The sequence below is a fragment of the Cardiocondyla obscurior genome, linkage group LG07, assembly GCF_019399895.1.
Source record: "Cardiocondyla obscurior isolate alpha-2009 linkage group LG07, Cobs3.1, whole genome shotgun sequence".
NCBI classification, from domain to species: Eukaryota; Metazoa; Arthropoda; class Insecta; order Hymenoptera; family Formicidae; genus Cardiocondyla; species Cardiocondyla obscurior.
Genome location: NC_091870.1, coordinates 932,283 through 960,083, shown reverse-complemented (window position 1 = coordinate 960,083; position 27,801 = coordinate 932,283). Strand labels below are relative to the sequence as shown.

Here is a 27,801-nt window from a genome sequence, read left to right as displayed (position 1 = left end):
TGGGTCGAATCGGCCCGGGGGCGGACATTGCAGTTTCGAGACTCTCGAATCGAATGAATAATCCTTAGAGATTCGCCTTCTTAATGCGATGCAATTCATGGCGGTGCGTGTACTGTGCCGCTGACAATGAGCCGCGACTGTGACTGTGATAAGTGGTCCGTATAAACCTATCCTCATTGTTGAACGCGAGCAGTGGCAGTGGAGAAAGATCGCACGTTGCCCGCTATTAGAGCACACCTCTTGATGACTCGCGCTTTACGTGGGCCACAGGCAAACCGGAGCTCGCAATTATGTTCGATGTACCGCAGAAGTTCTACGAGCTGTGTCGCCTTTGTTTATCCCTGGAAGGTGTCAAGTATTCCATATTCGAGGAGAGGGCCACCCAGCAGAATTTCGCCGAGAAGATATCGGCGTGCCTGTCAATCACGGTAAGATACGCCGCAGTGCGCAACTCTCCACATTTTATCGGACGCGACCATCTGTGGTATCTTTCAGCCGTATGCGTCTCTCGGTCTGCGTCGATCTCGTCGTTACCGTGCTATCGCTCTCTCTCTCTCTCTTTCTCTCTCTTTCTTCCTCTTCCCTCTTCTCTCTCTCTTTTTCTCTCTCCTCACGGTTTGCTCGCTTGGTTCGGAGGCGCTCTGGTACGCGATGTACCGCGAGATTCAGAGTCGCTTCTTATTTTCCGTTTCTCTCCAACGCGCACATTCTTGCTATTCGTTATCGCACTTGCACACTTGGGCGATCGCGTCACCGTGCGATGCGATGCGACGCGTGTGTGCGAGCGGGCGAGCGCGCGCGCGCCCGCGTGTGCGTGTGCATGTGCACGTTCACACAGATGTGTGCGCGTGCCACGAGAGAAAGTTTGGCAAGAGATGTGTCCGCGAGATAAGTCGACGAGCAGCAACGGCATTTAAAATGGCAGTGATAAGCGCGTGAGCGTGGCAAGCGGAACTACGACTGCATGAGTCGTAGAGAAGGAGGGGGGAGGGGAGTCCGTGGCTCCTTATTTGGGCGGCCTGTTATCATGTTTCACACGCGTATTCCGTTGTCACACCGCATGTTATCCCTGCAGCTCAGTTGTCGGCGCTCTTTAATATCCTTTTAAATTACCAGGCGCCACTGGATGCTTATCAAATATCACATTTTTCTATATACAAATCTGTATTAATCTGAGATTGATCGGCTCCTTATTCGAGATTCTTACATAAGCCAAATTCTAAGGTGCAACGGCACGTCGAGAGTGCATTTTTTATTCGATACTTAATTTTGTCGTATAATAACGTAGGTTTAATTTAAGTATTTTATATCAATCAGATTTGCTTTATTACTCTCGATTAATTTACAATTTCCAATTCTCACTTATTGCTTTATCTTGATGTGGAAATTAATCTTGAAAACGTTACACCACTCTTACGTTACTTCTTACGTTATTATTATTTTTTTTTATATGTGAAAAATATTTAAAATATTTTTGTTACGATTTTTATGTATTTTTTAATATAATTTATTATTATTATATTCTTACGATTTTGCTATATTCTCAATAGGTAAAAGATGATGATTCTTTACCACCAATTATCTGCCAACGCTGTGTATGCAAGTTAAATATGCTGGATAATTTTCGTCAAGTGTCACAAAGATCTGATATTGTACTCAAACAGTACCTGGATTTTACTAAGCAACCGTTGTCTCAAGACGAGCAGGTATTAAACTCGAATCGCTCACAATGTTACAGATTAAATGCTGCTTTAATAAAATTATCTATTACAACTATATGGAAAAAATTAATTATATCTTGATAATTGTATTTTTAGAAAGAGTCTTTCTCCACTGCCAAAGTAGCGGGTGAGAGCCCTCTGCGATCGTTCCTCGAGTTGAATAGGATATTGTTCAACGAGGAGCCTAACTCTGAACCGGCCAGCATTAATCAAAACGTTATACCTCAAACTCAAACGCATCATTTAGAATTGCAAAACAGTGATATGCGTCAACACGATAATATTAAGTGTGAGCCAGATGATGACAACAGTTCCAACAGTTCCGATCCTGAACGATTAGAGATTGAAGATCGTGACGAACAGGAGACTGAAGGAGATGAAGAAAATGGTTACGATATGACCGTCAGTAAAAGGATTCGAGTCGAGAGCAATTATGACGGCTCCGAATCGAACACAGCTAATTGTAGTCCAGTTAATAGAATGGATACACCAGAAAGTAACTGCTCCGACACCAACATCGATCAGGAAACGACAAAGCTTTGGCAAGCTCTAGCGAAGTAAGCGAGATAAATGTTCATCGTTTGTGCGTCATATAAATTTTTTTTTTTTTTTTAATTGATACATTAAGTCCTGAGGCATAAGTAAAAAGAAATAAAATAAACAAGCTCGTGTGGCCCATTTCAGCGTTATACGCGATGATTAAATTACGATTCTAAATTTTGTCCTAATAATTATTTTCTAAATCATATAAAGACAATTATTACGAGTCGCTGAATAATTATAATCACTGAAAAATTACTGTAAGAAACATAATTACATGCGTTTATTTATATTTTGTTAACACAGTAACAGAAGCTTGGAAATTACACGAACAAACGGTGATAAGTTAAACAATGGATTCACCGGCGAAGCTACCAGTCTATTGCGCTCTTTGATCAACAACAGACAAATCGGTATTACTGCCATTGATTCAGATAAGATGTCTCCACAAATCAGATTCTACAGGGATACTCAAGGAACACCTACAGATCGTACGTTAACCGATTTCCCTGTGCTCGGTAATCGTACAAATATAGGAAGCTTAGAAAGTAAGGTAAGTGAAACTCAACTGTAAAGTCAAATTTTTCTAATTTTAAATGATATGTGAGACAGAATAAAGCTAAAATATTGAAAGAGTGTAATTTTTATATACGTACAATTTTAAATTTATTATTACATTTAGATTACATGGGCAGATAAATAAAGAAGCCAATCTATATGAATATTTTTGCATTTTCCTGATTCGTTTCTATCATTTTTCTGCGCATAGCAGTAATGCTTTGTTCCGTCTCGTCCTAAGCAGACAAAACATTTCTCGAAAATGCCCCGTCGAATGCGAACATCTGTACGACTGGTAAATAGAAAGAAAAGACCCAGGTATAGTGGCGGGAAAAACTCAGGTCATCGGTTAAGCTGTCGGTTGGCCCATCGGCCGATCGGAAAATTCTTTTAAGCCTATTCAGGATATATTCCAGGTAGAATTTCGTAAATAATAGGTAATCGGGAACTTTGAGAATTTTTTTTCGCATTCTGTTAAACCTAACGAATATCAAGACGTGAACTATGTGGCAAAAATTTCATATTAAATTTGAAACAATTATTCGGAAAAATTTTTTTCCCAAAGCTCCTTTTAACTTTTCCACATCAATTTTTAATAATTAAACATTTTGTTATAACAAATATTAAATAAAAAAAATTTTTTTTTACAACGAGAATTTTTCCTATAAATTATATATTTATAAAAAAAAAAAAAAATTTATGACATGAAATACTGAAATTGAAAGTAAGTTTTATGTATATTTAATTTAATTTTAGATAATACTGAACCGAAGTATTTAATAGGCACTTATATTAATTAAAAAAACTTTTTTTTTGTGCGTTATAGGCTGTTACTGTTTGATTGACTAATATAAATGTGAGGTATTATTTATTAATACGAAAAAAAATTTAATAAAAATAATTACAATAAAATGGTATTGTATGCAGTCTGTACAGAGTGCTTCGATAGACAGTAACCCATCTAGCCCTGCCAGCGTTGGTCGTAAAGAGATGGCAACGACGACGAAGGGTCGCAGAAAACAGAGCTATCCCAGCAAAGCTCCAGCAAGTCCGGACATTGCCAGTTATCAGCACGAGTACAACAATGAGGAACAAGCGCATGATTTTACCGCCTGGTCGAGCAAGATAAAGAATAAAGTATTTTACCTGTGCAAATAACTTATCAATACAATATTATTATTTTCTCGCAATAATTAATTGGATATTTTAGATGGAACAAGATCAAAAACAACAATTTGATCAACAAAGCGGTAACGTGACGAAAAAAGTTGATATGTCTTGTACAAATTGCGGCACTATGACAACAACTATCTGGAGAAGAAATATGAAAGGTGAAATGGTGTGTAACGCTTGTGGGTTGTATTACAAGTTGCACGGCGTTAATCGCCCTGTTACTATGAGAAGAGACACTATACATACGCGCAGACGCAGACCTAAAGGCGAGAAACCAATAAGGCACAGAAGTAAGAAATATTTTTAATCATTAATTAATAAAAATATAATATAGTTGTCGTTCACACTATTAAGAAATGAGATGGTTTTAATTTTTTTTAAATCTTTTATTTTTTAGCATAAGAATAAAAGTATTTTATTCTTACGAAATTAATATTTTTCAGAAAAAGGAGACACAGTTTTAGCATCTCAATCGACAAGAGAACAAATGGATGCTGAAAGTGCTGATATGTTAAATGCTCTTCGACAACAAATCCATCCTCAGCTGATGATGCATGCAGCGTTGACGCCTACACGCATACCCGGTGGTCATCCGCCTCCACCAGTTGCTTACTCAATACCCTTGTCTAGTTACATGATTCACGTAAGTTCTCTAATTCTCTTTGTTACGTACTTGAATATTAAAATAAGTATTTTTAATATTTGCATTAAAGAACCATAGTGGTGCATATATAAATCGCAAAATTTTTACTTATTAAATATATATTATTAATCGTTATATAATGCTGCAAATTTAAAACAAGTTAATTCCTTTTTTAATAGCACAATAAAAAATTCCACTTTATAATATTGCTTATTAAATTATTAGCAACATGTGAAAACCGAAGAACGTATGCAACGGCACTTATCCGTGGACGAGGAAGCGGACGAGGGCGATGAGGAGAATGTTTCCGATGTTCCCCTCAACCTGGTGGCGACTTCACTCTCGGAGGAGACGCATTAAAAAAATCTGGTTTGGCACTTAGGTAGTATGCTCTCTCAACAACGTTTAGTCTGTTCGGCAACATTTGTCCGGGATGGATCTTTAAGATTCCTCCTGGCAGGCTCTCAGCGCGCGTTTCCTTCCTAACAAAGAAATCATTCGCACCGAAAGTACGATATTCCGTGGAGAGCTATGAAGCTTACGCCGCGGCGTAATTCGGATGGTGGATCGAAATGATATTATAATTACTCAGTATTAATTATTCAAGATGTGTATATATATACACAAACATATAGGAATACATGTATACACATACACATATACACGTATACAAAACATAAATAACCACACGTAAAAAAACACACGCATATAAAAAAATATTTTTATACAAAATTTTATATGTGCTCGCCCATTGTACATAAAGATACCGCGGGTGTAACCGTGGTGTCGCTCGGAAGTGCTCGTAGTTGTCTCCGTCATCGTCTTGTTCTACATTGTACGTATCTTTTGATCGGTTGTGTGACGATGGCAGCAACAGCAATCTCCAACGACGTATCGGTAACGTCGTAATGGCTTTTGACATTCAATTACGTTATGCTCCACATTTTAAAGTCCTTTCAAAAACTTTTATACGTTGCGCGATAAATGTTGGATTTTTTACTTTATTTTAAAAGAATTTGAAAGAAATCAAAGCATTATTTTCGTAATATACAATCTTTCAAACAAAAAAAAAAAAAATGACAAATACTTATATGAGATCCATGAGATGAATCAGGTAGCAATGCATTTTATGAGAAAAAAATAGTGACCGTTCAGTGAGTTAAAGTTAATAAAAAAAAAATATATTAAGATCATGTTTTAAGACTTTGCATTCTGCATAATTATTAAGAGAATATATTTTACACACTTAATGATATTAATTATTCAAATTTGATCAATTAAAATTAAAGTCAAAATAAAAAATAAATTTACGGTTAATATTATTTAACACGTTATTGTAATTTGTATAAATGTATCATCAATTGTATAGTTTTCATTATATATAATATTATGATTTAACATAAAATAATTATATGTAATTAGTATTTTAATATTTACGTTTTGCAACAAAAATTAGAAATATGGTGAAAGATCCTACATTTCATACGCAACATTTTGACGGATTTCGTCGCATGGCGAATAAAAAATTTGAGCGATTGACAATAAAATGTATTAGAAAAAAATTGACGCAATAGGCGACACTTCGGGGCCTGAAAAAAAAAAGTGGAATGTTAGCAACTATGTCACAATATGAGGTGCCTCCTTCTCTTGTCCGTTGATCGGAGGTGGCACTCGCGGAGCCTTAAATTAGAGACCTCTAGATGCTATTATATTACGAGACTGCTAGAACTGTGCGCGACAAAAAAAAAACTCAATATTTCTAAATTTCCATCTTCTTGAAAAAGACTTGTACTTAATTTCTGATTGGATATTCGCACGCAATTATCTAAGCTTAACTTTAAAAGCAATAAGATGTACAGCGTGACATTTATATATGTGTACATATATGGTGTCGTAGCCGTCATCGTTATTACAGATATTCACGTTTGCGCGTTCTCTCTTCCCTTCGATCTGTCTCGATGATAAACGAGAAACAGGCGAGAACTTAAAAAATACTTAGATAAAGATTTACTTATACGCTGGGTATATTAAAAGTACAGAAATTTTATGACTCCGCTGCTGCTGCGTGGTCAGCTTCGAATCGGAATAAGAAAAGGCTTTAATAGAATAATGGAAACCTAATAGGGTTCTATATCTACCTCCTGTACCTCTGTACATTTATATATCATCTATTATAAGCGTAAATTTATTCATTTTTCAAAGTTGAGATAGATTTGAATAAAAGTTTAATTTCTTTAACTGAGGCATAAGATACATAAAAATAATTTCATGCGATATATAGAGGCTATGGCTATTTTAAATAATTACAAATCTTCCATACATCTGAATTGTCGTATTTTCTAGGACGTCGGATGTTTTTCTGCTATCCTCTTGTTCCGATCCGAATCTGCGTCTGTAACGAAATGATGATGAAAACGTGATGAACCGAGGTCTCCGCCGCTGTTTCTCTAATACAGATAATGTACAGATAACGCGTCAGGGAACGGGTGTTAAGCGACCTTACGTAGCGCATAATACTATGGCCAGTGCATCTACTCATGGTATCGTGATATATTTAACATGTCGTATACCTAATCAATTGCCAAAAATAGATTTAGTCTACGTACGTAGGATAGTTAAGCACGTACACAAAAAAATTTAGCAGTCCTTATTCTATCTTCTCACTCTTTCCCACATACACTTTTGCTTTTATTATTTTCCTCTGTTTCCCCCTTTTTTTTTTCTCATCTCTTTCTATGTAGACACGTATGTTTCGATCTTTTTCCTTTTTCAAACTTGATTCATGTAATTTTGCTCCTTCCTAATTTTTCTTCTTTACGGAGACCTTTGGATCCTTCTGATAGATTTCGGTAACAGCCCGCAGCAGCCCGCGGAGTAGCGTTAGTTATTATCGAAGGAGCCTTATAAACAAAGATTTTTTCCTCGTTAGGAACGCCATTCTTTTCAGATATCAACAGAATTTCCTCAATTTTCACTGTCCAGTATTTTGCAGAATGCACTTTTGTAAAGTGAAAAAATTTTAAAACTTTATTTATTAATGCATTTATTTCAATTCAAAAAGAAGGGTTGAATAATGTAACTACGAAAGTTTCTTCAATTTTTTTTTTCGAAGAATATAATTTCTAAAATATTAATTAGAATGAAAGAACGGCGTTAATATTCAGGGAATATTCTGTATGTATGTACATATGTTGAGAGTACGAGAGAGAGAGAAAGAGAGAGAGAAAGAGAGCTTAAAGCTTAGAGCTTAGAGCTAGTCTTAATATTTAACTTAAAAAAAAATTGCTCTTAGGATTTTGCATGTTGATTATCGCAAATTTTTAAAATTTTTTACTAATATAAATTAGCTATGTAATTAAAAAAATTTCTATTTTTTTATACGACGTCAAGATGAGTTATGTGTTTCAATTAATCGACTAATGTAACAATATTTGATGTCCTTTCTCTCTCTCTTTCTCTCTGCCTCTCTCTCTTTATATTTAATTAACTTTCTCTTTCTCTTGTTTTTAAACGGAACACTTCTCGTCGAGATCGCACAGTGGATCGAAATAGACGAGATAAATTAGCATGTAGCTTTAGTGTATTATCGCGTAATGAAGCAAAGCTCCCCTCCGGTTTTTTCTACCTTTTCTATGAGATCACAAATCGTTTAGAAATATCGTAGCGTAACTTGTGGTATGACAAACTTGAATTTATAATTATTTAATATTGTAAATATTGAGCGGGGAAAGAAATCGAGAATAGTAATACCGAAAGCTACTCGTGTTTAAAATAATCACGAAAAATATAGAGCCCTTAAACAATATGCGTTAAAAGTAGTCTGGTAGTTGCTCGATAAAATTTAAAATAGACAAATTGGAACATTAAGGTGAAATGGGGAAGTATCTGTATATTTATAAGCGGCATCGCCAACAATTCAGGTGTTATAAACGCCTGATTTTTTTTTTTTTTTTTTTTTTACTTTTGACGTTTTTCGACATTTCTTTCGCCGGTTAGTGCCGAAAAGAGATCACTGTGCAGATCGCGTAGCGAATTTAGCGTCCGTCCAATGTCTTGCGGGAGAACATTACGCGATTAATAAAGCGTGTTTTAATATTCACTGCGAGTACTAAAAGTCTGTGAAATACGTGGCGTAAGCTACAGATTTTCGGTACTCGCAGTCAATATCGAAACGTAATTGTAGTATTACACGTCAGTAGTATTATGTCATCCGAATCCTCTCGGTCGGTTCTGGTCCCTGTCCTTTTATTTCGGATGGAGACCAACGTACTTGCCTCTTTTGCGGGGATACGCGCGACGAATTCAGCGAACTCACTCTCTACGTATCGGTTCTCGAACACATTAGCCGAGATCTACGCTGTAAAAAAAAATTGTATATTAAAAGAAAGAAACGGGATGTGTTTTTCGCGAATACATTAACGAGAAGAAGAAAAAAAAAAAAAAGGGAAATTATATATATGTATATATATAATTTTGATATCTTTCTGAACTCTTTTCTTGATCGTGATTAGCATGCTGTAGATTTTTGGTCATCGGTCTTACACACTTATACATACACACACGTATACACGTACACATCTAGATATGATTATTATTATATTATTATTATTGAACAATTATTTACATCATTACTAAAGCATAGACATAGGTTTGAGCTCTCTACTAAATGTGGAATTAGAGAATATTTTTTATAATTATTACGATCTGAGTATTGCTATTATTAATTATTAATTATTATTATTAGTTCTATTACTGTATTATTATCATTGTCGGTGACGTTGATTGAGTGTATTCGAATCAATCGGCTACGCTGCCCTCCTCTTATCTTGTCTTCTGTTTTAACTCAGTCTTAAGGTTCTTTTCTTTCGAGTATGTATAGTTTACTTTGTGAGTAAGCACCATGAGTTTATTTCGACAATAATAAGGCCGAGGCTTTTTATATACGTGTTTTTTTATGTATCAGTATTCTACGCGTTTTTTTTTTTTTTTTTTTTTTTTTTTTTTATTAGTATATAAGCGATTTGTTTAATCGACGCTACTTAAACCCCCGACACGCGACGGCGAGATTTACATTACTTACTTAATTAATTAAATTATTGACTTTACCCTTAATCTTCTTATCTTGTCTTCCTTCGGTTTTTTATTTTTTTTTTTTTTTTTTTGTATGTCTATTTATCTTTTGTCCTCCCTCTACCCTCACTTTCCTTCTCAAATCTTTCTCGAAATATTATTTAAACTCTAATTTATTACATTTCACATGTACATCCATAAATACGTATAGACGTACATAAACATACACACCCTCGTACATAAAGATTTATACGTAGTATCATCTTTTGCGCGATGAATTTTGGCGACGACTGGCTTAATAATTTATTTACTTATTATTACATTGTATGAAGGGGTGGGTCGCGCGATGTAAACCCCTTTGATTGTAATCCTTTCTCCTCTCTGATATGTGGGCATGCGTTGATGATGCACGGCGCGCGATAACGACAATTTCGTCAATAGATACAAAAGGGTTGCGAAGTTCAGCTTTTGCAACGATCAGGAAATATGCCTCTGTACTCCGTAATTCGTATGTGTGTACTTGAATTTGCCTTAATTCGCGTTAAAAGAAGCACGCGTGATCGGCGCAGTGGGTGCCTTTGTCTGTGTGCTTTTGAATGAATTCACGCAATACCGAATAGTATTCCTTTCTATCTCTTCCCTTCTATTTTTCTCGGCGAAAGTGTACATTTCATTGTCGACACGATAACGCGAAATTTTTGTAAGAGAAATATGTATTTGTACATTTGAAAAGGAAGAGCTTGTATAAAACGTTTCGAGTCGGTTTTAATCATTGAAGTAGCATTTGGAAAATTAATTAATTACGTGAAATTAAAGATAATTTCACGTGAAATAAAAAGAAAACGGACGAGTATTGCTGACAGTCCGTGGCAAATAATCTCGAGAGACAATAATGTATTTACAATAAATATGAAGTTTTATCATTAGTCATAGCGCGGTTGATGAACGATCACATTATGTAGCGATCCATCCATCATCCGCTGTTCAATTTGATTTAATCTTTGACGGTATCATGTTTGCATAGTTATTTCGCATGTTAAAGATCTCCGCTGAAAGCTCTTCCTTTCCATTAAATATGAGTATTAATCTCAACTAATTGACTGAATATTATTTTTTTATTGCGAGATATATGATAAGACGATGTGGCAGATGACAATGAAATTGCAAAGAGAAATCACGCGAATGTATATTTTGCACAAGATGCGGCGGCGAGTCGCGCAAAGCTTTGATCAAACGAAAAGTAACTTAATCCTATTGTAAACTGTTATTAAATCCATGTGGCAATATTCTCGCACGTCCTACGTTAAAGATGCTTCGCACAATTGTAACTGAAATATGTGGTTAGATATTCTTTTTATATGACACGTGCCAAGCGTGCATTTCATTGTAAAATAGAACGAAAATGTTTTAGTGAACGAATTAAAGCATTGATTTTTCCAAAGCGTATTATACATATAAAATTTTTATATTATACATATAAAATTTTATATTATACATATTAAATAAGTATAATTCTTACAACTTATTTTCTTATTTAAAATTATCGTCTTTTAGTGGTAGCGATACTTGGTAAATACTCACACGTTTATTTATGGAACGCATGGACTCACGTCTCATATTTCAGTTACCTACGTTACATTGATACACGGGAAAAGATATTGGAACAGATCAATTTGCGACGATCGGATAAAAAAAAAAAAGCGAGGACCTGCGGGGATTTTGTAGCATCGATTAAAAGGCAAGGAGCAAGAAAGCCAAGGTCGAAGCGTGCGAAATGTAGCAATAGCGAGAAATTACTTTTGTATTTATGACATATGCGTAAGTTAATTCGGGCTAAGGCCAGCAGCTGTTGAGATTATTCAAGGTTGTGTGTATCATAAGTATTTTGAATTGTTGAATAGTAATAGTGTAAATGACATTATAGGCGTTGCACGATGCGGCCGTGCCAAGAAGAAGCGGAGGTAGCTTACCAAAGCTGCCAGACACCGTTATTGTTGACACGGCTGTTTCGTCGTCTGAATATTCAGATCCAGACTCTTTTTTTTTTTTTTTTTTCTTTTATCACTTCACCTGGTGTGCGATCAATTGTCTTTTTAATTTGCTCTGCGTCTTTTTTTAACGGATGTATGCGGACTGGCATTTTTTTTGCGCGGATACACACGCCAGCCTGCGATGCGCGGATATATGGATAATGGTCCTGTAAAAAAAAGTATATATCAGCGACGTTAATCGAAAGGATTTCCCTATTATCAGTATGCACTTTTAGAGGGATTGCGAGAGCGTGTGTAAGGCGAAGCTAAATCTTCTCGCGATAAACTTTTCAGATTGATATTTACGAAACACGATGGAGTATTAATACGGATAAACGTATGGCCGACAGCTATCTGCTTTAAATCGCGAGCTTGTATAATTATTGAAATTGTCAATTTATTATCCTGCTTCTTCGACAGTACTGAGAAGAAACGTGGGTAACGTCGCAAAAATTATTAAGTTAATATAACAGGATAAGCAGGAGGAAGACGTATAAAGATTGAGAATTTATGTACCTGAAAGATAAAATCTACAGAAATAAAACAGAAAAAAATGTCAAGACATGTCTGTTTGAAAGTTACGTTCTTTGCTGATAAGAAAACTTATACTGTTCGCACGTGCAACTCCTTCATATAAGATTTTCTTAATGTACGGAAAAAAAAAAAAAAAAAAAAAAAAGAAATAACGAGATTGATATCGTTTGGACAATTGTAAAAAATATTTTATTAGCGCTATCGTCTACCGTATTTTTTATATTACGTAGAAATATACTAATCGATGAAACTTTTGGTACAAATGCCACTTGTGTCTATTATAGAAGTTTGTCGTTTGAGTTTGGCTTCATCGTACACAGATATTATGTGCATGAATGCGTGAGTGCGTGCATTTTTACGTACATACATACATGTGGGTATGTATATATATTCGCACGTGTGCATATATATATATATGTATAATTGTGTGTATGTATGTATTGTGTGTATGTATATATTTTTACATTGCATTGTAGACACTTGTTTAATTTATAAATATTAACAGCACACTTTACGCGATCTCTCTTCCATGACAAGTGTACCTAATTATTTACTTACGGGTTTAACAAATCATCAAGTCGCGTCATTTTCTTCTCTTTCTTTCTTTTTTTTTTTCTTTCTTCACGTTTCCTTTTACGACCCAGTTTTTCCAACTTCAAGTCTAGAGCGAGTAACAAATAAGATTCTGTTTCTTTTCTTTTCCCACCTTTCCTCTTTCTCCCTCAAGTTTTTATATATTGTAACGGTAGATAATAACGTTGTTAGACGTTTTAAGGTATATTTATTGGGCTGCTATGTGATTTGTTGGAAATTATTTTGAGAGAACTTTTTAATTTGGAAAGCGGAAGTGCCCCGAGATGCAGCTGTACGGCGGCGGCGGCCTTAGGAATAATGCGATGCGATGCGATGCGATATGATATTAATATGATACAATATGATTTGATGCGACGTTTGTTGCCTACACGTATTTGTATTAATCACAATTATTTTGCAAGATCAAGTTTGTACAACAGCGTGTGGCAACAAACTGGGCCGACGGGCAAAGGACCAAATTATATAGTTCGCATTCGTCGATTTGAAAATCTTGTGTTTGACGTATTCACATCCACTTTTATATGCGACGCGTTAATAGACAAAGAGTCTCCTTTATCCGCAACTCAGATAGAACGACTCTCAAGGCATCTTGTACTTGCAAGGGCATTGTTGTGATACCACAAATGCAGCTTCATTGAAACTCGAATAAAAAAAAAAAGTAAGCGTTAACAAAAATTATGTTTAATCACTGTCAATTACATTTATTTAGATTTAGCGACTATTGATTTTATCACAAAAACAGAGATTCTATTATATGCAAAATGTAGATATTGCAAATTAACATAGTGAAAAGTTCGGTTTCGCTAAATTTACTATAGTTAAATATGAAAAACATTTATGTGATACAGCATAAAATGATATCAACATTTTCTAATATTATTACGTTACCTAAGTGAATATACTGCAAATTATATATTGCGTCTCTTTTTACATAAAGAGAATTTGTCTCGATTTCATATAATTCACTTGCAGTTTTCGACATGATAATTTAATTTTTGATACCTGTGTATACATTTGCTTTCTTACTTCAAGTCTATTTATTTCGCAATTTTATTATCCTCGTAGGTGAACCGGATACTTCAAGACTACTCTCTCGCTAAATACTGAATAGTCTACGCTAAAAAAAAAAAAGATCTGTTTATTAAAAATTGATATTTCTATTTGCTTGAAATACAACTAATAAATTTTTATTCATCGATCTATCCTTTTATTATTAAATATTATGTTGTAATGTAACTATAGTTTTTTACCTTTTCATAGCCAAAATATCACAGAGCATCTCATATAGTATTGATAAAAGTTCTCTTACTTGTACGTAGTATTAAAATAATTCTGTAATAATTCATCTTTTTTTTAGAAACCAAAATACTTGCTATATATAAAAATAATTTTATTCTACAGCCAAGAAATACCTGATTATCTAATTATTAACAATCGTAATTGCTTTCAAAGATTATATGTTTAAAATCGTGCATTACCGACTTTTTAAATAACATTATACACGACAATTTATTTTCAACTGATTCTCTGTCGTCTGTTTCAACTCTACCAGCTTTACTTTCATTGGTTGAACGTTGGTTCCTATCCATTCTTCGATCGCCGGCGAAAAGAAAATTGTTTCCATTTGAACTCGCAGATAACCTTCCAAAGAGGATAATTCCAATAATAATCTGGAACGATATATTACGTGCTTGGAATTTCAATTGGTAAGTCGTGGAGTATAGTTTTACATAGATCATTTTATTATAAAAGCTTACTCTGTAAAGGCAGGCACCAAGTTTTCCAATTGCATGGGATTTGTATAATTGTTTGCTACTTGCCACGGATTCATCCATGTCACGATCCTATTATAAGAATAATTTATTTTATATTTATATAGCATTTGTTTCTAATATTTAAATAAAATGCCGAATAATGCTCGCGCGTGCTTATGAAGTAATGGCCAGTACTGTATAAGCGATCAGTTGGCTAGACTCACGATAACGAAGAAATTAAAATAATATTAAATATTATAAATTATCTGTACTTACTGATCGCTGGTGGTAATATTGTGATATTTTGTTTTGAAATTGAGAAACCATTCCATGCCCACGGCTATTTGCCATCCAGGAAAGAGCAAGTTGCTAGGAATTGGAACCGGCCTAGGCTGTGGAATTATGTGCAATGGATGGTCAATGTATCCTAAGCTTTTTGCAACTTGCATGTGCGTTTGCTCCGAGTAGCCATGGAGCCAAACTTTCAAGCATAAAGCTAACGATGGTATCGCCGTAGGCAATAACTCGCACATTGTAGCGTAATGATCATACCTAAAATCATAATTGGCCAACATAATTATTTTATATCGAAATTTGTAATCAATTTTATGAAAACATAATTTCTATAAAAATTGCGCAAAGTCTTTTTCTTTTTAAACTTACCTTGACCAACCGGTGAATGCTGTACCACGAAATTCATGCACCTTACTCACATGAATTCCTAAAACTTCCAACCATTTTTCGTGATTGCTTATATGATGTCGAATTATAGGTATATGTTGTGCAGAGCCAGTAGCTCCTTTAAATGCAGTTGCCGCCCAAATGTTGGGAAATACTGCGCTGTATTTATCCCACAGTCCTAATAAGTATATTATAATTACATAAAAATTTTTATTTAGCAAATATTTCAAAATTTCTTGAATAAATAATAAGAAAATAACGTAATATAATAGTAATAAAAAAAAGTAGAAATAAAATACCATCAGGTAATGCAAAATTGTCTCTAGGACTATAATGCCACACCATGGGCTCGACGTATTTTCCGATGTAATGTTCTAAAAAAAAAAAAAACGATTAGTCATACGAAAAAATCTGACCAAACAATGCAAATAAATTTTATTGAAATACCGTTCAAAATCTGCAAGTCTATCGATCTTAACATATCATCCCATATAATAATCTTTAAATATGGATAGGTTTCTTGAATATATTGAGCTATAGCCAAAATGTGTTCGAGGTACAATGATGATTTGCCATATTTGCTAGCTGCAGCTCGTTTAGTACAGACAGAGCAAAGGCCCAAATGCCACACTTCATCAGCACCTATGTGCAAATATTGTATGTCAGGGTGAAAACTAACAATCTGACGTATCAATGACTTCACCACTGGAAGAGTTCTTGGATTAGATGGACAGATGGAACTTGGAAAAGGTTCCACTTCGCGCAATGATCTCCATTCATCATGTTTCAAGATAAACTGAAATTTAAAGCATAATAAATTAATAAATGCTAAGTTAAAATTTAAGGAATAATCACCATCTTATAATAATAATTTTAAAAATAAAATAAATATAAAATAGTCATTTAAATTAAATTAAAATATAATTTTACCTCCATATGACCAAAAGTTTGCACCAATGGAACAACTGCCAAACCACAATCACCAGCTATCTGTAAAATGTGTCTAGCCTCCTGAACTGTGTATCCACTCCCTAAACTGCTCGGACCATTGCTTCCTATAGGAGACAGTTCCCGATTGTAGGGGAATGTATCTTCCCATTCCAGCAACAATCCAGTAGCACCCCATGTCCTCAGTAGTGGAAAGAGCTGTAAATTTTCTATTGAATCATAAGAATAAAAATAAGAGCAGACAAAAGCCAAGACAAAAAGTTATAAAGAGACAACCGTTTGTTTAACGTTAAAATCGAAGCGCAGTCAAAAGTTTTAACTGTCACAACACTTGTTCTCTTAGTTTCTCTTTCTATCTCTCTTTCACTGAGTAAAAACAAATGACTGAGGCACGCTGTCATAATACTTGACGTGTGATACGCTGTGTGTTGAGAGAAATCAGGTGATCAATGCAACGCTCGAGCGAGAAAAAACAGCTGACGACCACCGCACGGATGTTAAACAAACGGTATACATGATAAGAGTCCAAAAATGCTTGGCGCACAGGACGAGGCTATCAGTCTCGATCGTTTACGAGTAACTTTGTACCTTTTCGAAATAGCAAGTCCGCGGTGGTGCGCCTTTCAAGTCAAGGTGAACCAGCCTGGAAAAGAAAGAACCATTCGCTAAGTCGCGACATTACGTTCGTTGAGAAATACGTCAAAAATTGCAACAATCAATCATCCGGTTACTTTACCTGTGCGATCCCAACGTCAAGGCGTCCATCTTCTCTTCCATTCCATTTATCGGTGAAATATCATTGGTTGAAGGCGAAGGCGACGACTTTTGGCGTAAAACAAGTCAATCAACGCGAGCCCGCGTGCGATATTACAGACTAGTTTATCTCGCGATTTATCTGCACTATTGTTACCTCTCAAACTCATGCCGATTGGCTATTTTTCGCTAGTCTTATTTAAAAAAAAACAACCCGCGAGACGCTGTGAATCAGCTGATACTCGATTCTATTACTTTCTTCATGCTAAACGAGACTTAACGTGTGTCAGTAAAAAGCGAGAGTGATAACATGCAAGAGTCACTCAATTATTTCGACGATTATTGCGGATGAAAATCATACATGCCGTTTCTCACCCACGATATCGTGAAATCAAATAATAAAGTCAAATTAATTAAAAATTATTTCCTTCTCAAATAAAAAAAATTGCAATCTTGAGAATATTCTTTTCAGCGTTTAATAATTTTAGAAAAAAATTTATCTCTGACCGTCAGTCTGCTTGCGGAGCCTCGTGGGTCCGGACGTGTCGTTAATCTTTGCGCAATCACGAGTATTTTCGATCCCGGGCAGGATAATCTCGCATAAGAACATGTGTCGTCGTTGCTGATTCAGGAGCGAGCAATCATTTTCCGTACTAATATCACTCGGTTCATCGCTCCGTGTTTTATTTTATGCCTCGAAAACGTGCTTCGAGGGACAAGATTACGTGTCGGGTGTCCGACGTGAATTGCACCGCGTGGTCGGCGTTACCAACCCGCTTTCCTCGTCACTTTCCTCGGCGACGTTCAGCGGATTCTGACAGTCGCTATCGTCAACGTGAGATCCGCACCTCGGTCGTCGGTCGCTTCGGGAGTTCCGTTAGTTATCGGGCGTCTTTATCCCTTTTATCTTTTTACGGGAGTGCCGAAAAATCACGCGCGAAGGAGTTTAATAATTTTCGCGATAACAATTGATCCGGGCGCGTTCGCGAGTGTCGTGCACTTAAGGATAACTTGTCACGTCCCATCTGAGAGGAGGAGCAGACCCAGGACGGGTATCATGTCTCGGCGAAGCAACTTCTAAGTAAGTATAAATTAAAAAAACAAAATCTTTATTAATCTCATTAATTAACTTACCTGTGTATATTAATATTTTCTTTCTTATGTTACAGTCACCGGCAGAGTTCCACAACTCCGCTGAAGCTCATGCAGATTGGTAAGTCGCATGATTTACTTTCGTGGCTTGTAGTATTCGAAAATAATTTTCACATTTATCAATTACAAATTGGATCGAGTGCAATATTTATTGGAAGGCATACAATCGCTAAAAGCAGTTATAATTATATGCGTTATTTTATTTGTATAGATTTCATGTCATTAATCTCAGCGCGATATCTATATAAAATTCTTTGCAAGGTTCCTTCGAATCACTTCCAGATGTTGCATTTCTTTTCGGGATTCATCGGGCTATTAGCTGGGCAATTGAAAGCTTTAGCAAAGTCTTCTGAATTTGTTACGGATCCTATTATTCTCAATCGCCCGATGCTATGCTCGTCTGTCTTAGCGAATTCTATTATTTGTTTCGGATCAGTCGCTTCGCACCATAACTGTGAACATTTTTATTTTAATATAATTAGAGCGCAAGTGTCTCATTATTGTCGTTTATAATTTTGAATTACGTTGAGTTCGGTTTAATGTCTAATACTCACGTTAGCGAAGGATAAAAAGAATAGTTGATTGTTGGAAAAATCTTCCATGCCTGGTAATGTAGTGTCTGGTGTTGAGCCTTCTTTCTCGCTTCTTTCGTAAGCCTTGAATATTGCTTGCAATCCCATGGTGTCCGCAATATTGTCGCTCGTTGTCTGCTTGCCATAATCCTGTAATTCCATACAATCAGTTAGACTGGCTAGTAAATTTTTTAATAATAATTTAAATGCATAGTGAGCAATGTACCTTTATCGTTTCATTCGTTTCTTTAATAATGGGATAGTTATTGAACTGTTTCACAAAACATTCTTTTTTTTTATCATAAGACTTGGCCATTGCTGAGAGCCATCCTAGAAATTCACCGTTCTTATCGTACTTGTGTCCTAAAAAATATTTTTATTAATTTCTTTTTATTAAATGCAAGAAAACGGCTTAAGTTAAATAATAAATTATATGTAATTGTAACAATTATAAATATCGCAGGATAAAATTTAAATATAGAACTCAATAGTAATCTTATTTTATAATGTACCTGTATCATCAAATCCGTGATTTACCTCGTGAGCCATAATGAATCCCATGGAACCAAAATTAATAGATCTGTACAGAAAAATAGATAATTAGTAAAACATTTTTTAAATTAAAATTCAGATTAATATAAAGTAAAGAAAAAATATAAAGTAAAGTGCTTATAAATTTAATTCGTATTTGTATGTATGTACTTTCTGACACATCGAGCTTTTATCAAAATTATTCACATACCGTGGTCGATTTAAAGAGAACCATGGATTTTGAAAATTTGCCGCTGGAACAACTAAAACAGAATTATTGTGAAACAATAAATTTTCATCACTCAGATTTATTACATCTATTAATTGTGGCGCAGTATACCGTGTTTAATTATTAAATAAATATATCATTTTATTAAACAAAAAAAAATTTTGCGTACGCATAGTATTCCTCAAGGCATATAAAGGCATTCACTTCAGCCGGATTCAAATGTTTTCTGTAACAAGTTCATGGTGTACAAATATTAATTAATTAATATATATTTTGTCTTGCTATTAAAATAATGAAAATTGCTCACTTTACATCAGATTCAAGCTCACTTTCCGATACCGTCCGTAGGCTCTTCCATTTAGTATAGCTGTTGTATCGAAGAACGTTTTCGTAATGCAACGGACTGATGACGAACTTTAATAGAATAATTTTGAATAAGGCGATTATCACGTAATAGCTAATAATTAAAATTTTTCCAAAACTTACTCCGTCATAATACTCTTGAATTATCGTGGTATTTTTATACCAGTCCGGATATCCAATGAACTTTTTTATATTCCTTACTTTTGCCAAAGCAAAATCTTTAGCTTTACTATTCATCCAATCTGATTGATTAATTTGATGCTCTACTGCCTTTTGTATAGCGTTGACTATATTCGTTGCCTATAATAGAAATAAATAATCAAAGTTAACAACAATTAACTTAAATAAATTTATTAACTCACAGATCAAATCATGTAAAAAGATTAACTTACCGCTTTCATAATATCGTCGGAGAAATATTTTCGTACAAATTCGTACGCCAAAATATCTTTTATTTCGGGTGATTTTAAACAGTACAAATATCTCACTCTACAATTTAATGTATAATTAAATCAATTTTTGAATTAAAAAGTCTAGCAGTAAATAATTAATTTTAATATATATATAAAAATGTTATTAGTTTAAAAAAATATTTCAGACCTTGATGGTGAGCCTTTACTAGCTTCTTCCCATGAGTCGCTCAAGTCTTTCATTTCTTCTGTGGTGGCTTTTATCACTTTGCTTATAAAATTCCAATGTATGTAGTTTACTGAAACATGATTTTTTTTTATATAAAATACATATGCAGCAAGCAATAATTTACGCTGAATTGTTAGTGTTCCACTTTTAAAACTTACTGATTGTTCTATTTGACGTTTTATCCAGTAAAGATATAAGATCATTGACATACTCTGACGAGGTAATGTCCAAACTTAAATTATCATCCACAGGTTTATTTGCCTCGTCAAACAACGCTTTTATTTTGTATTTCCAATCAATCTGCAACAAAAATAATTTTCATATTCAATTATATGCAAAACACAATGCACGTCTTATACATATATTTCTTATTTTATAAAAACCGCAAAAATAATATTTCATCAAACAGAATTAATTGATTTTAAATCTTACCTTGCTGTTAGCTGTCTTAAGATCCTTTCTGTCGTACCAATCTTGAAAATCTTTAAGCGTAACTTTCATATTAACCGGCTTATTCAGATCTGGATTCGGGAAAATCTGGAACATTAATTTTTCAGATTGTTAAACGGTTTTTCTTCTCAGTTTTTGTGTTTAAAAAAAAAGCGATAAGCTACGATTTTTACCTGCATCAAATTTATTTGAAAGTCGACCATATCTTGGACGTCTTTTTCGAGTTGTTCTTGCGAAATGTTAACACCGTTCTTTCTAGCTATAATAGAAGCCACTTCAGCAATGTATTCACCGTATTGATCTATTAATTCTTCATCATCTTCTTCATCATCTTCTTCATCCTCTTCGTTTGTTTCATTTGATATTGATGTAGTAGTTTCCACTAGTTCCAAAATTGTATTCATCCTTCTCGTATGTTTTTTGTTAATGTGATTTCTTTCGTTTTTCCAGGCGTGTGATTTTTCACGATAGTTCAAACGCTGTGCTCTTTTACTCTCAGCTTTTGGTACTGTCATTTTTTTTAGTCTTTGCTTTCTTATTTTTTTATTCTTTTTAACGATCTGGTTGTTGCTTGTGCTCCGTTTAACATAAATTTTTTTATTTTTTACACGCTCAAGCTTACCGGTAACTTTTTTCTTGCTCGTTTCTTTTCTGAATTTTTTCTCCCGTTTTCTCATATAATCTTCATCGTCGTCGTCGTAAATATTGTTACCGCTGCCTACATCAGCATCGTCGCAATCATCGCCGCAATCATCACCGTCACCACTGCTATTGCTCCCAACATCAGTATCATCGCAATCGTTGCATTCATTCTTGTCGTTCTCATCAATTATGATAATTATAGAATCTTTTTTCTTCTTAAATCCAGGATCCTCTTCGCTTTGTTCTTCCTCGGCACTCGGATCCTCATCACTTTTGCTTTTCCCTCCTTCGTCGTCCTCTTCTCCATCTTCATCTTCGTCGTCAATTAGATTCGTTGAGCCTGGTGGTAAATGCGGCGTGTCGATCTAAACATAAATAATATTAAATGAGATCAAATGTAATGAGATAATAATTATTCTTTATAACGAACTCATTAAAACTCAAAAAACAAGCTTATTAAATTATATCAATTATAACAAGCTTATTAAATTATAAAATATATGGCAGTAAATACCTCGACAACGTTAACATCGTCATTCTTTATGCGTACGTCGTAAAAGGCATTTCTTCCCGTTAATCGCATATACTTATCGTCCACTTTTTGCCAGCTATTTGTCTGCTCGTTCCATTCATTCGATTCCATCGTCATAGGCCAGCCTCCTATATCCGCCAGGGTAGAAATCAGCGGTTCGAGGTTTCGCTTTTCAATCGTATCTGTAATTACATATTGGCAAATTATTGCGTCCCTAGATCGCAGCAAGGTTTAATTTAATATTTGATTTTGTGCACCTTTATCCATGCAAGCCTTGAACCATTGTTTTGCGAGCTTCACCACTCTCAATTCGTTGTCTGTAGATTTGGACTCCACAATCTCTGCAAGCAAAATATAATATTAAAATGAGTCTAGAATTTTAAATTTTGCGAATGACTATGCAGACGAGCTGATTACCTCTTACTTGCATAACTGCTTTTAGTTGAAGCTGCGACATTGAATTCCACACAGGAACTCCTGGTACGATAAAATTATTTTTAGACCATTTTCCACACGAATATTCGTAAAAGTCTTCGCATGGATTTACAGATCTATTCATGTTGTTTAGCAACATCTTAGCTGAAAAAGTAAAATAAGAAAAATGATAGCAATTATCACGCAATTTTTTTAATAGTCGAGATTACTTGTTTGATGAAATGTAAGTACCCGCTTGCTTGCACTCTTTAGATTCGCACACCACTCGCTTTGTTTCCTCATTATCACTTATTGCATTTCTATTATGTGACCATTTTGATTTTAAAAAATGCTTATGAACCTTTGACGTAACGTTACCTATTAATAACGTACCGATAAAAACGCTGCAAAAAATAATAAGTAATTATATAAAAGGGTATTATATATTTTGTAATTATATTTTATTTTATTCTGTATTTTTAAATGCTGGCGCTTTAAATTGTGCTTTTGCTTATTCCTCCGAAAGAATAAAAATAAGGCGAGAATAAAAGTAACAATAAATTCATGAAAATGTAAAAAAAAAACTTAGAAAACACCTGTTAAATTACGTACAAAATAATGAGTCGTCTCATATTGGAAATAGTTTTTATCAGCCGATATACCCAATTTTTAAAATACCGCGCTGTTATTAATGTTTTCCACTACGGTATGAAATTATTTTTCCGCGACTTACTCTTTTATATGTCACTATCTGAGCGGAAAGATTCTAAAGTACAAACGTTTCAAATTGATAAACTGAAGGACGAAGATACTTATCTTTCTCGTCCTGTTGATTCAAATAATTTTGCGATAATTGATAATTTGCAAGTACTCTTTTCCTTTGTAGAAAAAAAATAAGCTGCTAGTAAGAAAATTTTATTTTTCTTTCTTTAAACAATTACTTATATTTGAAAAATGTATACTTAATAATAATTTTTATTTCAAATTTCTAAATACATTATACATCTCAAAGAATTAAATATTTTTTAAATTGTGTATTATAAATTAACGGAATTAACAGTACATTTTATTTTAATTATTTATTTTAATTAAATATGCATTGTTTAATTTTTCTCTTATATCATATTTTATAGTAGTAAAATACATATATGTTTCTGCATTTCTTTGAAAATTCCATATCATTCCACTTATCGGGAACAATTCCGTAATATTTTATATACATATAATTGCCATTCGGATAACGTTAATTAAGACCGACAAACGTATCGCAGTGAACAGAATCTCTTCGAACCGGCATAATATTATATACAGAGTGGTTTCGTTTCACGTCTGTGATCTATTTTAACAGAGATACGAAAGGTATACGGACGTGATATTTTTTTCTTTAACTACGGATGTCGCTACTTTTTCGCTGGATATTTTAGTGTGTAAACTATGTGTGCTACAGAAAAATAAAACGTTTGACTTGGCGTCTCCGCGTCGATTGACTCTGATCTGCATGTGTATGCAGTACCTGCAGTTTTTCAAACACTGATTTCTGTACTATACCATCTTCTTACAAAACTGCTATGTCTATTACTGCAGTATACTTGCACCGTTCCATTCGCTTTCGTTCTATAGAATTTTTTTTCATCGTTAAACCCTGTTATCAAATTCTTCTTCACAATATTATTTATGACTTTCGTTCTTTAAAATTACAGCACGCAGTGTGTTGCGTGCGAAATTCATTTCTAGAACTGTTACATATCATTTCGTTTGAAACGTTTCTCATCTTTACATACTTATTTTCTTTCGTGGATTTTTTTCACTTATCTTTCTGCGGTTACCGCGTATTGTTAGAATTTCTATTAATTATTAAATCCCGTTAGTCGTTCTTTTTCGAAAAATTACAATATCGTGTGAGACCCGTTCCAACCTTTCGTACACTATATGTACTTTGGTATCGAGCATGCGTTACTTATTCATTCACGAATCACTACTTATTTTCTTTTCTTGAAACAACCCTCGATAAAATTGTTACGTAAGGTACAACGAAAAATGTTACTGCGCGTTAAGGTTTAATAAATTATTAAGTTTTTGCACCGCGTCCGCAATACTATGCAATAAGAGCTGTACACAGAATAATGCATGAATTTAAATAATAAAAGTACAGTTTATTCACAGCACGTGTGAGATGTAAATTTAAAAGTCTACATGTCGTATCCAAAAGATAATGCACTTTGTTTCCTATATTATGTTACATTGTACGGAATGTATATTTTTAAATTACGGTGTCTATGTTTCACAAATTTTTTACCCTTACCAAGCATGTATTATTAATTCTTTCGCAAGCAAAACTCGCTACCGCTTATTATATTCATGAAAGAATTGTGATTTATCTTTCGCATTTGTAATAATTTTCTTTGATATATAAGTACCTCATGAAAACGTTTGCATTTCTTACGTTATCAATTTGCAATACGCTGGCATACGTAACACTGTAGTCATGAGAGAGATATTGCTGAAGGAGGTGATATCGTTCGTGAGATTAAGTGTCTTTATAATACAATGTTGGCCGTTGCCGGAAAATGCATCGAGATTGAGAGTGGTCTGCGTGAAATTATATCACTGCGCATGCATTATGATATTAACATCTCTTTCCGCGGCGTTGATATATACTATATTAAATAATCTTAAGAACGTTGTAGTTCTCGCAAATACAATTATTATAACGAGCGCTACGTTTCACGCCAATCTTAATTTTCTTTTCTACAATATTAATTACCACCACTTAAAAGTAATTGATATTTATTAACGAAATACTTTTCTGTTTTATATTATTTAAAGAGCTGCGAGAAGTTTATAAAAAAAAAAAATGTACGGCACTATTTCGCCATCGTTTTCTTTACTAACGAGAATTATTTAAGATAATGATTATTTCAGAAAGTTACATTTGGAATGGAACGTTTTAGCAATTCGATAAAGCCACACGAAGGAATTGTGATTCAGCGCTACATCGTTAAATGTGTCCCATTTTATGCTTCGTGTGTGTTCGTTTTTTATTTTATGGCATTATTAACTGCCGTACTTCCTATTGTAAAACATCAGCCGTTCCCAACGACTACTGAATATCCATTCGACGTTCTTTACCAACCGGTAACAGCGTTAATCTGTGCACAGCAAATTATAAGCGCATTTTTGGTAACAGGACAATTATGTCAGAACGTATTTATGGCCTTATTAATCTGGTTTGCATCGATAAGATTTGAAATGCTAATCGAAGAGCTAAAAACAGCTACAAATGCTTATCAATTGTTCGAATGCATTAGAAAACATCAAGAATTGCTCGAGTACGTATTATATTTTCGTTATAGATAATTAATTTAGATGACAAGTAATAGACAATTAATTTAGAAAATCCAAGGGGAGAATTTTCAATAAGAAAAATTATTGATAATGCTGACAACAGTTTGATAATATTTTAATTATTATTTCTCACTTAACTTTCTCTCTTTTCTTCCTGAATATTATATTTTAAATGAACTAATGCATATTTCGATTTATTAATTCAAGTTTAAATCTAAGTTTATGAATTATATAATTTTGATCTTAATTTAATAACCAACGTCGCCTAAATATTTTGTAAGACACTAAGTTTGATAAAAATTTTGTAAGTCGAAAATTAATTTATACTCTAAAATGTTAAATGAAGCTGATAAATTAATTCAGGTATGGAATTGACATTTCAATTGCTACTCGTCCTTTTGCATTTATAACAATATGTTGTAGCACGACTTGCACGATAACAAATTTTCTTTTACTTTTAAAAGTAAGTAACGTGTATTATAAAAACGTAGTAATAATATATAAAATATATGCGGGTAGATATAAATTTTGTTTTCTTTAATAGGAACATTCTTTAATACTTGCAATGTGGTTTATCGGACTGTCCGTGATAGGATTAATTGAAGTATTTATGTATACTTGGCCAGCAGAACATTTAATACACACGGTAAATTGCTTCCTAAACTTATTACAATTTATTATATTAATAGTAACTTTAATTATAAATTTTTCTTTTTTTATTAGGTCACTGAAGTTGGACATGCAGCATTCGAAATATTCGAAAAACATTATTTTGTCAAAATATGGAAGTGTCTACAGATATTTATAATGCGAAATCAAAAACCGATAGTAATTACAATTCCTTGTCTTATGCCGGCACTATCTTTTAATTATTTTGCAGCGGTAAGATCAAATTTATTAATATCATTAATTAAGTAGGCATATAATTATTATTTAATATTAAAATAAAATTAAAACTATAACATAATTAAAGAAGATCTTTTTATGTAACTGAGCTTTTTCTACGTCCACTCAAATTTATTTAATTAAATATAACTTTCTTTATTTTGTGCCAGTCAAAAAAATATCGAAGCATAAAATTATGAGTCAATTAATAAAAAATATTAACGCCTTTAATAAATGTATTTTCTTTTATATTATTATTATTTCATTATTCATATTTATTGTTATATGTTGCAGTATCTCTCAACTATACTTTCCTATTTCACGACATTGCGAGTAGTGATGGTTGACGATGAAGAATAAGTATAAATTTAATATTGCATATAAACTATCAAAATTTGTTTTTAAAGAATAATGCTCATGACATACTCCTTTTATAGTTAAGTATTAAAATATACCGTTTGTTGCAGTAAAAACTGTTAGTTTAATTCTAAAATAATACCTATTTTCTATGGCGTTTTTATCGACGCTGTCATATTGATATGCAAACGTTCAATTAATAGTGTAAATCGCACCCTAATTAATATCTGATAAAAACTTAATAATTTCGAGGGAGGAAAAAAGAAACATCCTCGTTGACGATGAAATGAGAACCTTATGAAATGTGCGACGATTTCGATCCTCGCCGTCGGTATATTTGTAGCTCAATCTGTATATTGCAATATATAATTATCTGTAATTATTGCAATGATTGTTATAATACATGTCGCAAATTCCCCGCGACGATCGTAACGTACGAGCTATTGTAAGATCATCGTAAACGTAATTCTTTTTATTCTAATACCACACATTTATACATGGTATGTCTACGTACGTATGTGTATGTATTGTGAACGCTGCTCCACCGTAACCTCATCGTACGAGTCGAAAGTTTACCGCCATGACCCGCTGATCGGCACCGCTGAGATATTAATATACGAACACCGGGGCGAGTTTTGACCGTTTCCACGATTGTTCGCGTTCGTTATGGAATGGCATAACATATCGTCGC

At 33.9% G+C, this 27,801-nt stretch overlaps 4 protein-coding genes across 10 annotated transcripts; 2 read left to right on the top strand and 2 right to left on the bottom strand.

Annotated features, from left to right (window-relative positions):
* Positions 1 to 75: 75 nt before the first annotated feature.
* On the top strand, positions 76 to 13,538 carry LOC139103986 (uncharacterized). 2 transcript variants are annotated; one of them, XM_070659195.1, is made up of 8 exons: positions 76 to 428; positions 1,551 to 1,706; positions 1,818 to 2,278; positions 2,568 to 2,814; positions 3,747 to 3,956; positions 4,030 to 4,282; positions 4,436 to 4,635; positions 4,861 to 13,538. In XM_070659195.1, the coding sequence occupies exons 1-8, from the start codon at positions 291 to 293 to the stop codon at positions 4,993 to 4,995; spliced, it is 1,800 nt and encodes a 599-aa protein (XP_070515296.1). In that variant the 5' UTR covers positions 76 to 290; the 3' UTR covers positions 4,996 to 13,538. The 2 variants fall into 2 exon arrangements, with proteins under 2 accessions (XP_070515296.1, XP_070515297.1); XM_070659196.1 differs by lacking the exon at positions 76 to 428 and adding an exon at positions 846 to 1,224.
* LOC139103988 (hexosaminidase D) lies at positions 12,481 to 17,312 on the bottom strand. Of its 4 annotated transcripts, none has more exons than XM_070659199.1 (11): positions 16,983 to 17,312; positions 16,835 to 16,889; positions 16,229 to 16,444; positions 15,746 to 16,094; positions 15,598 to 15,672; positions 15,281 to 15,476; positions 14,894 to 15,169; positions 14,621 to 14,707; positions 14,276 to 14,533; positions 14,114 to 14,195; positions 12,481 to 13,980 (listed from the first exon to the last, which is right to left on the bottom strand). In XM_070659199.1, exons 1-9 carry the CDS (start codon positions 17,021 to 17,023, stop codon positions 14,359 to 14,361), a joined length of 1,470 nt encoding a protein of 489 aa, XP_070515300.1. In that variant the 5' UTR covers positions 17,024 to 17,312; the 3' UTR covers positions 12,481 to 13,980; positions 14,114 to 14,195; positions 14,276 to 14,358. The 4 variants fall into 4 exon arrangements, with proteins under 4 accessions (XP_070515300.1, XP_070515302.1, XP_070515299.1 ...); XM_070659201.1 differs by having other exon boundaries at positions 12,481 to 13,975; XM_070659198.1 differs by having other exon boundaries at positions 14,114 to 14,533.
* Positions 17,313 to 17,708: 396 nt separating this feature from the next.
* LOC139103993 (odorant receptor 4-like) lies at positions 17,709 to 27,186 on the top strand. 2 transcript variants are annotated; one of them, XM_070659208.1, is made up of 7 exons: positions 17,709 to 18,080; positions 18,169 to 18,212; positions 25,446 to 25,852; positions 26,232 to 26,331; positions 26,413 to 26,514; positions 26,592 to 26,750; positions 27,048 to 27,186. In XM_070659208.1, the coding sequence occupies exons 3-7, from the start codon at positions 25,461 to 25,463 to the stop codon at positions 27,111 to 27,113; spliced, it is 819 nt and encodes a 272-aa protein (XP_070515309.1). In that variant the 5' UTR covers positions 17,709 to 18,080; positions 18,169 to 18,212; positions 25,446 to 25,460; the 3' UTR covers positions 27,114 to 27,186. The 2 variants fall into 2 exon arrangements, with proteins under 2 accessions (XP_070515309.1, XP_070515310.1); XM_070659209.1 differs by lacking the exons at positions 17,709 to 18,080; positions 18,169 to 18,212 and having other exon boundaries at positions 25,326 to 25,852.
* LOC139103981 (membrane metallo-endopeptidase-like 1) lies at positions 18,275 to 23,265 on the bottom strand. 2 transcript variants are annotated; one of them, XM_070659186.1, is made up of 17 exons: positions 23,136 to 23,265; positions 22,776 to 22,927; positions 22,527 to 22,688; positions 22,367 to 22,450; positions 22,092 to 22,291; positions 21,109 to 21,942; positions 20,918 to 21,022; positions 20,644 to 20,785; positions 20,447 to 20,555; positions 20,239 to 20,335; positions 19,970 to 20,146; positions 19,803 to 19,897; positions 19,466 to 19,597; positions 19,236 to 19,303; positions 18,950 to 19,086; positions 18,706 to 18,873; positions 18,275 to 18,603 (listed from the first exon to the last, which is right to left on the bottom strand). In XM_070659186.1, exons 1-17 carry the CDS (start codon positions 23,153 to 23,155, stop codon positions 18,424 to 18,426), a joined length of 2,862 nt encoding a protein of 953 aa, XP_070515287.1. In that variant the 5' UTR covers positions 23,156 to 23,265; the 3' UTR covers positions 18,275 to 18,423. The 2 variants fall into 2 exon arrangements, 1 of the variants encoding a protein (XP_070515287.1); XR_011545978.1 differs by lacking the exons at positions 18,275 to 18,603; positions 18,706 to 18,873 and adding an exon at positions 19,653 to 19,709 and having other exon boundaries at positions 19,005 to 19,086; positions 19,466 to 19,517; positions 19,791 to 19,897.
* Positions 27,187 to 27,801: the final 615 nt, after the last annotated feature.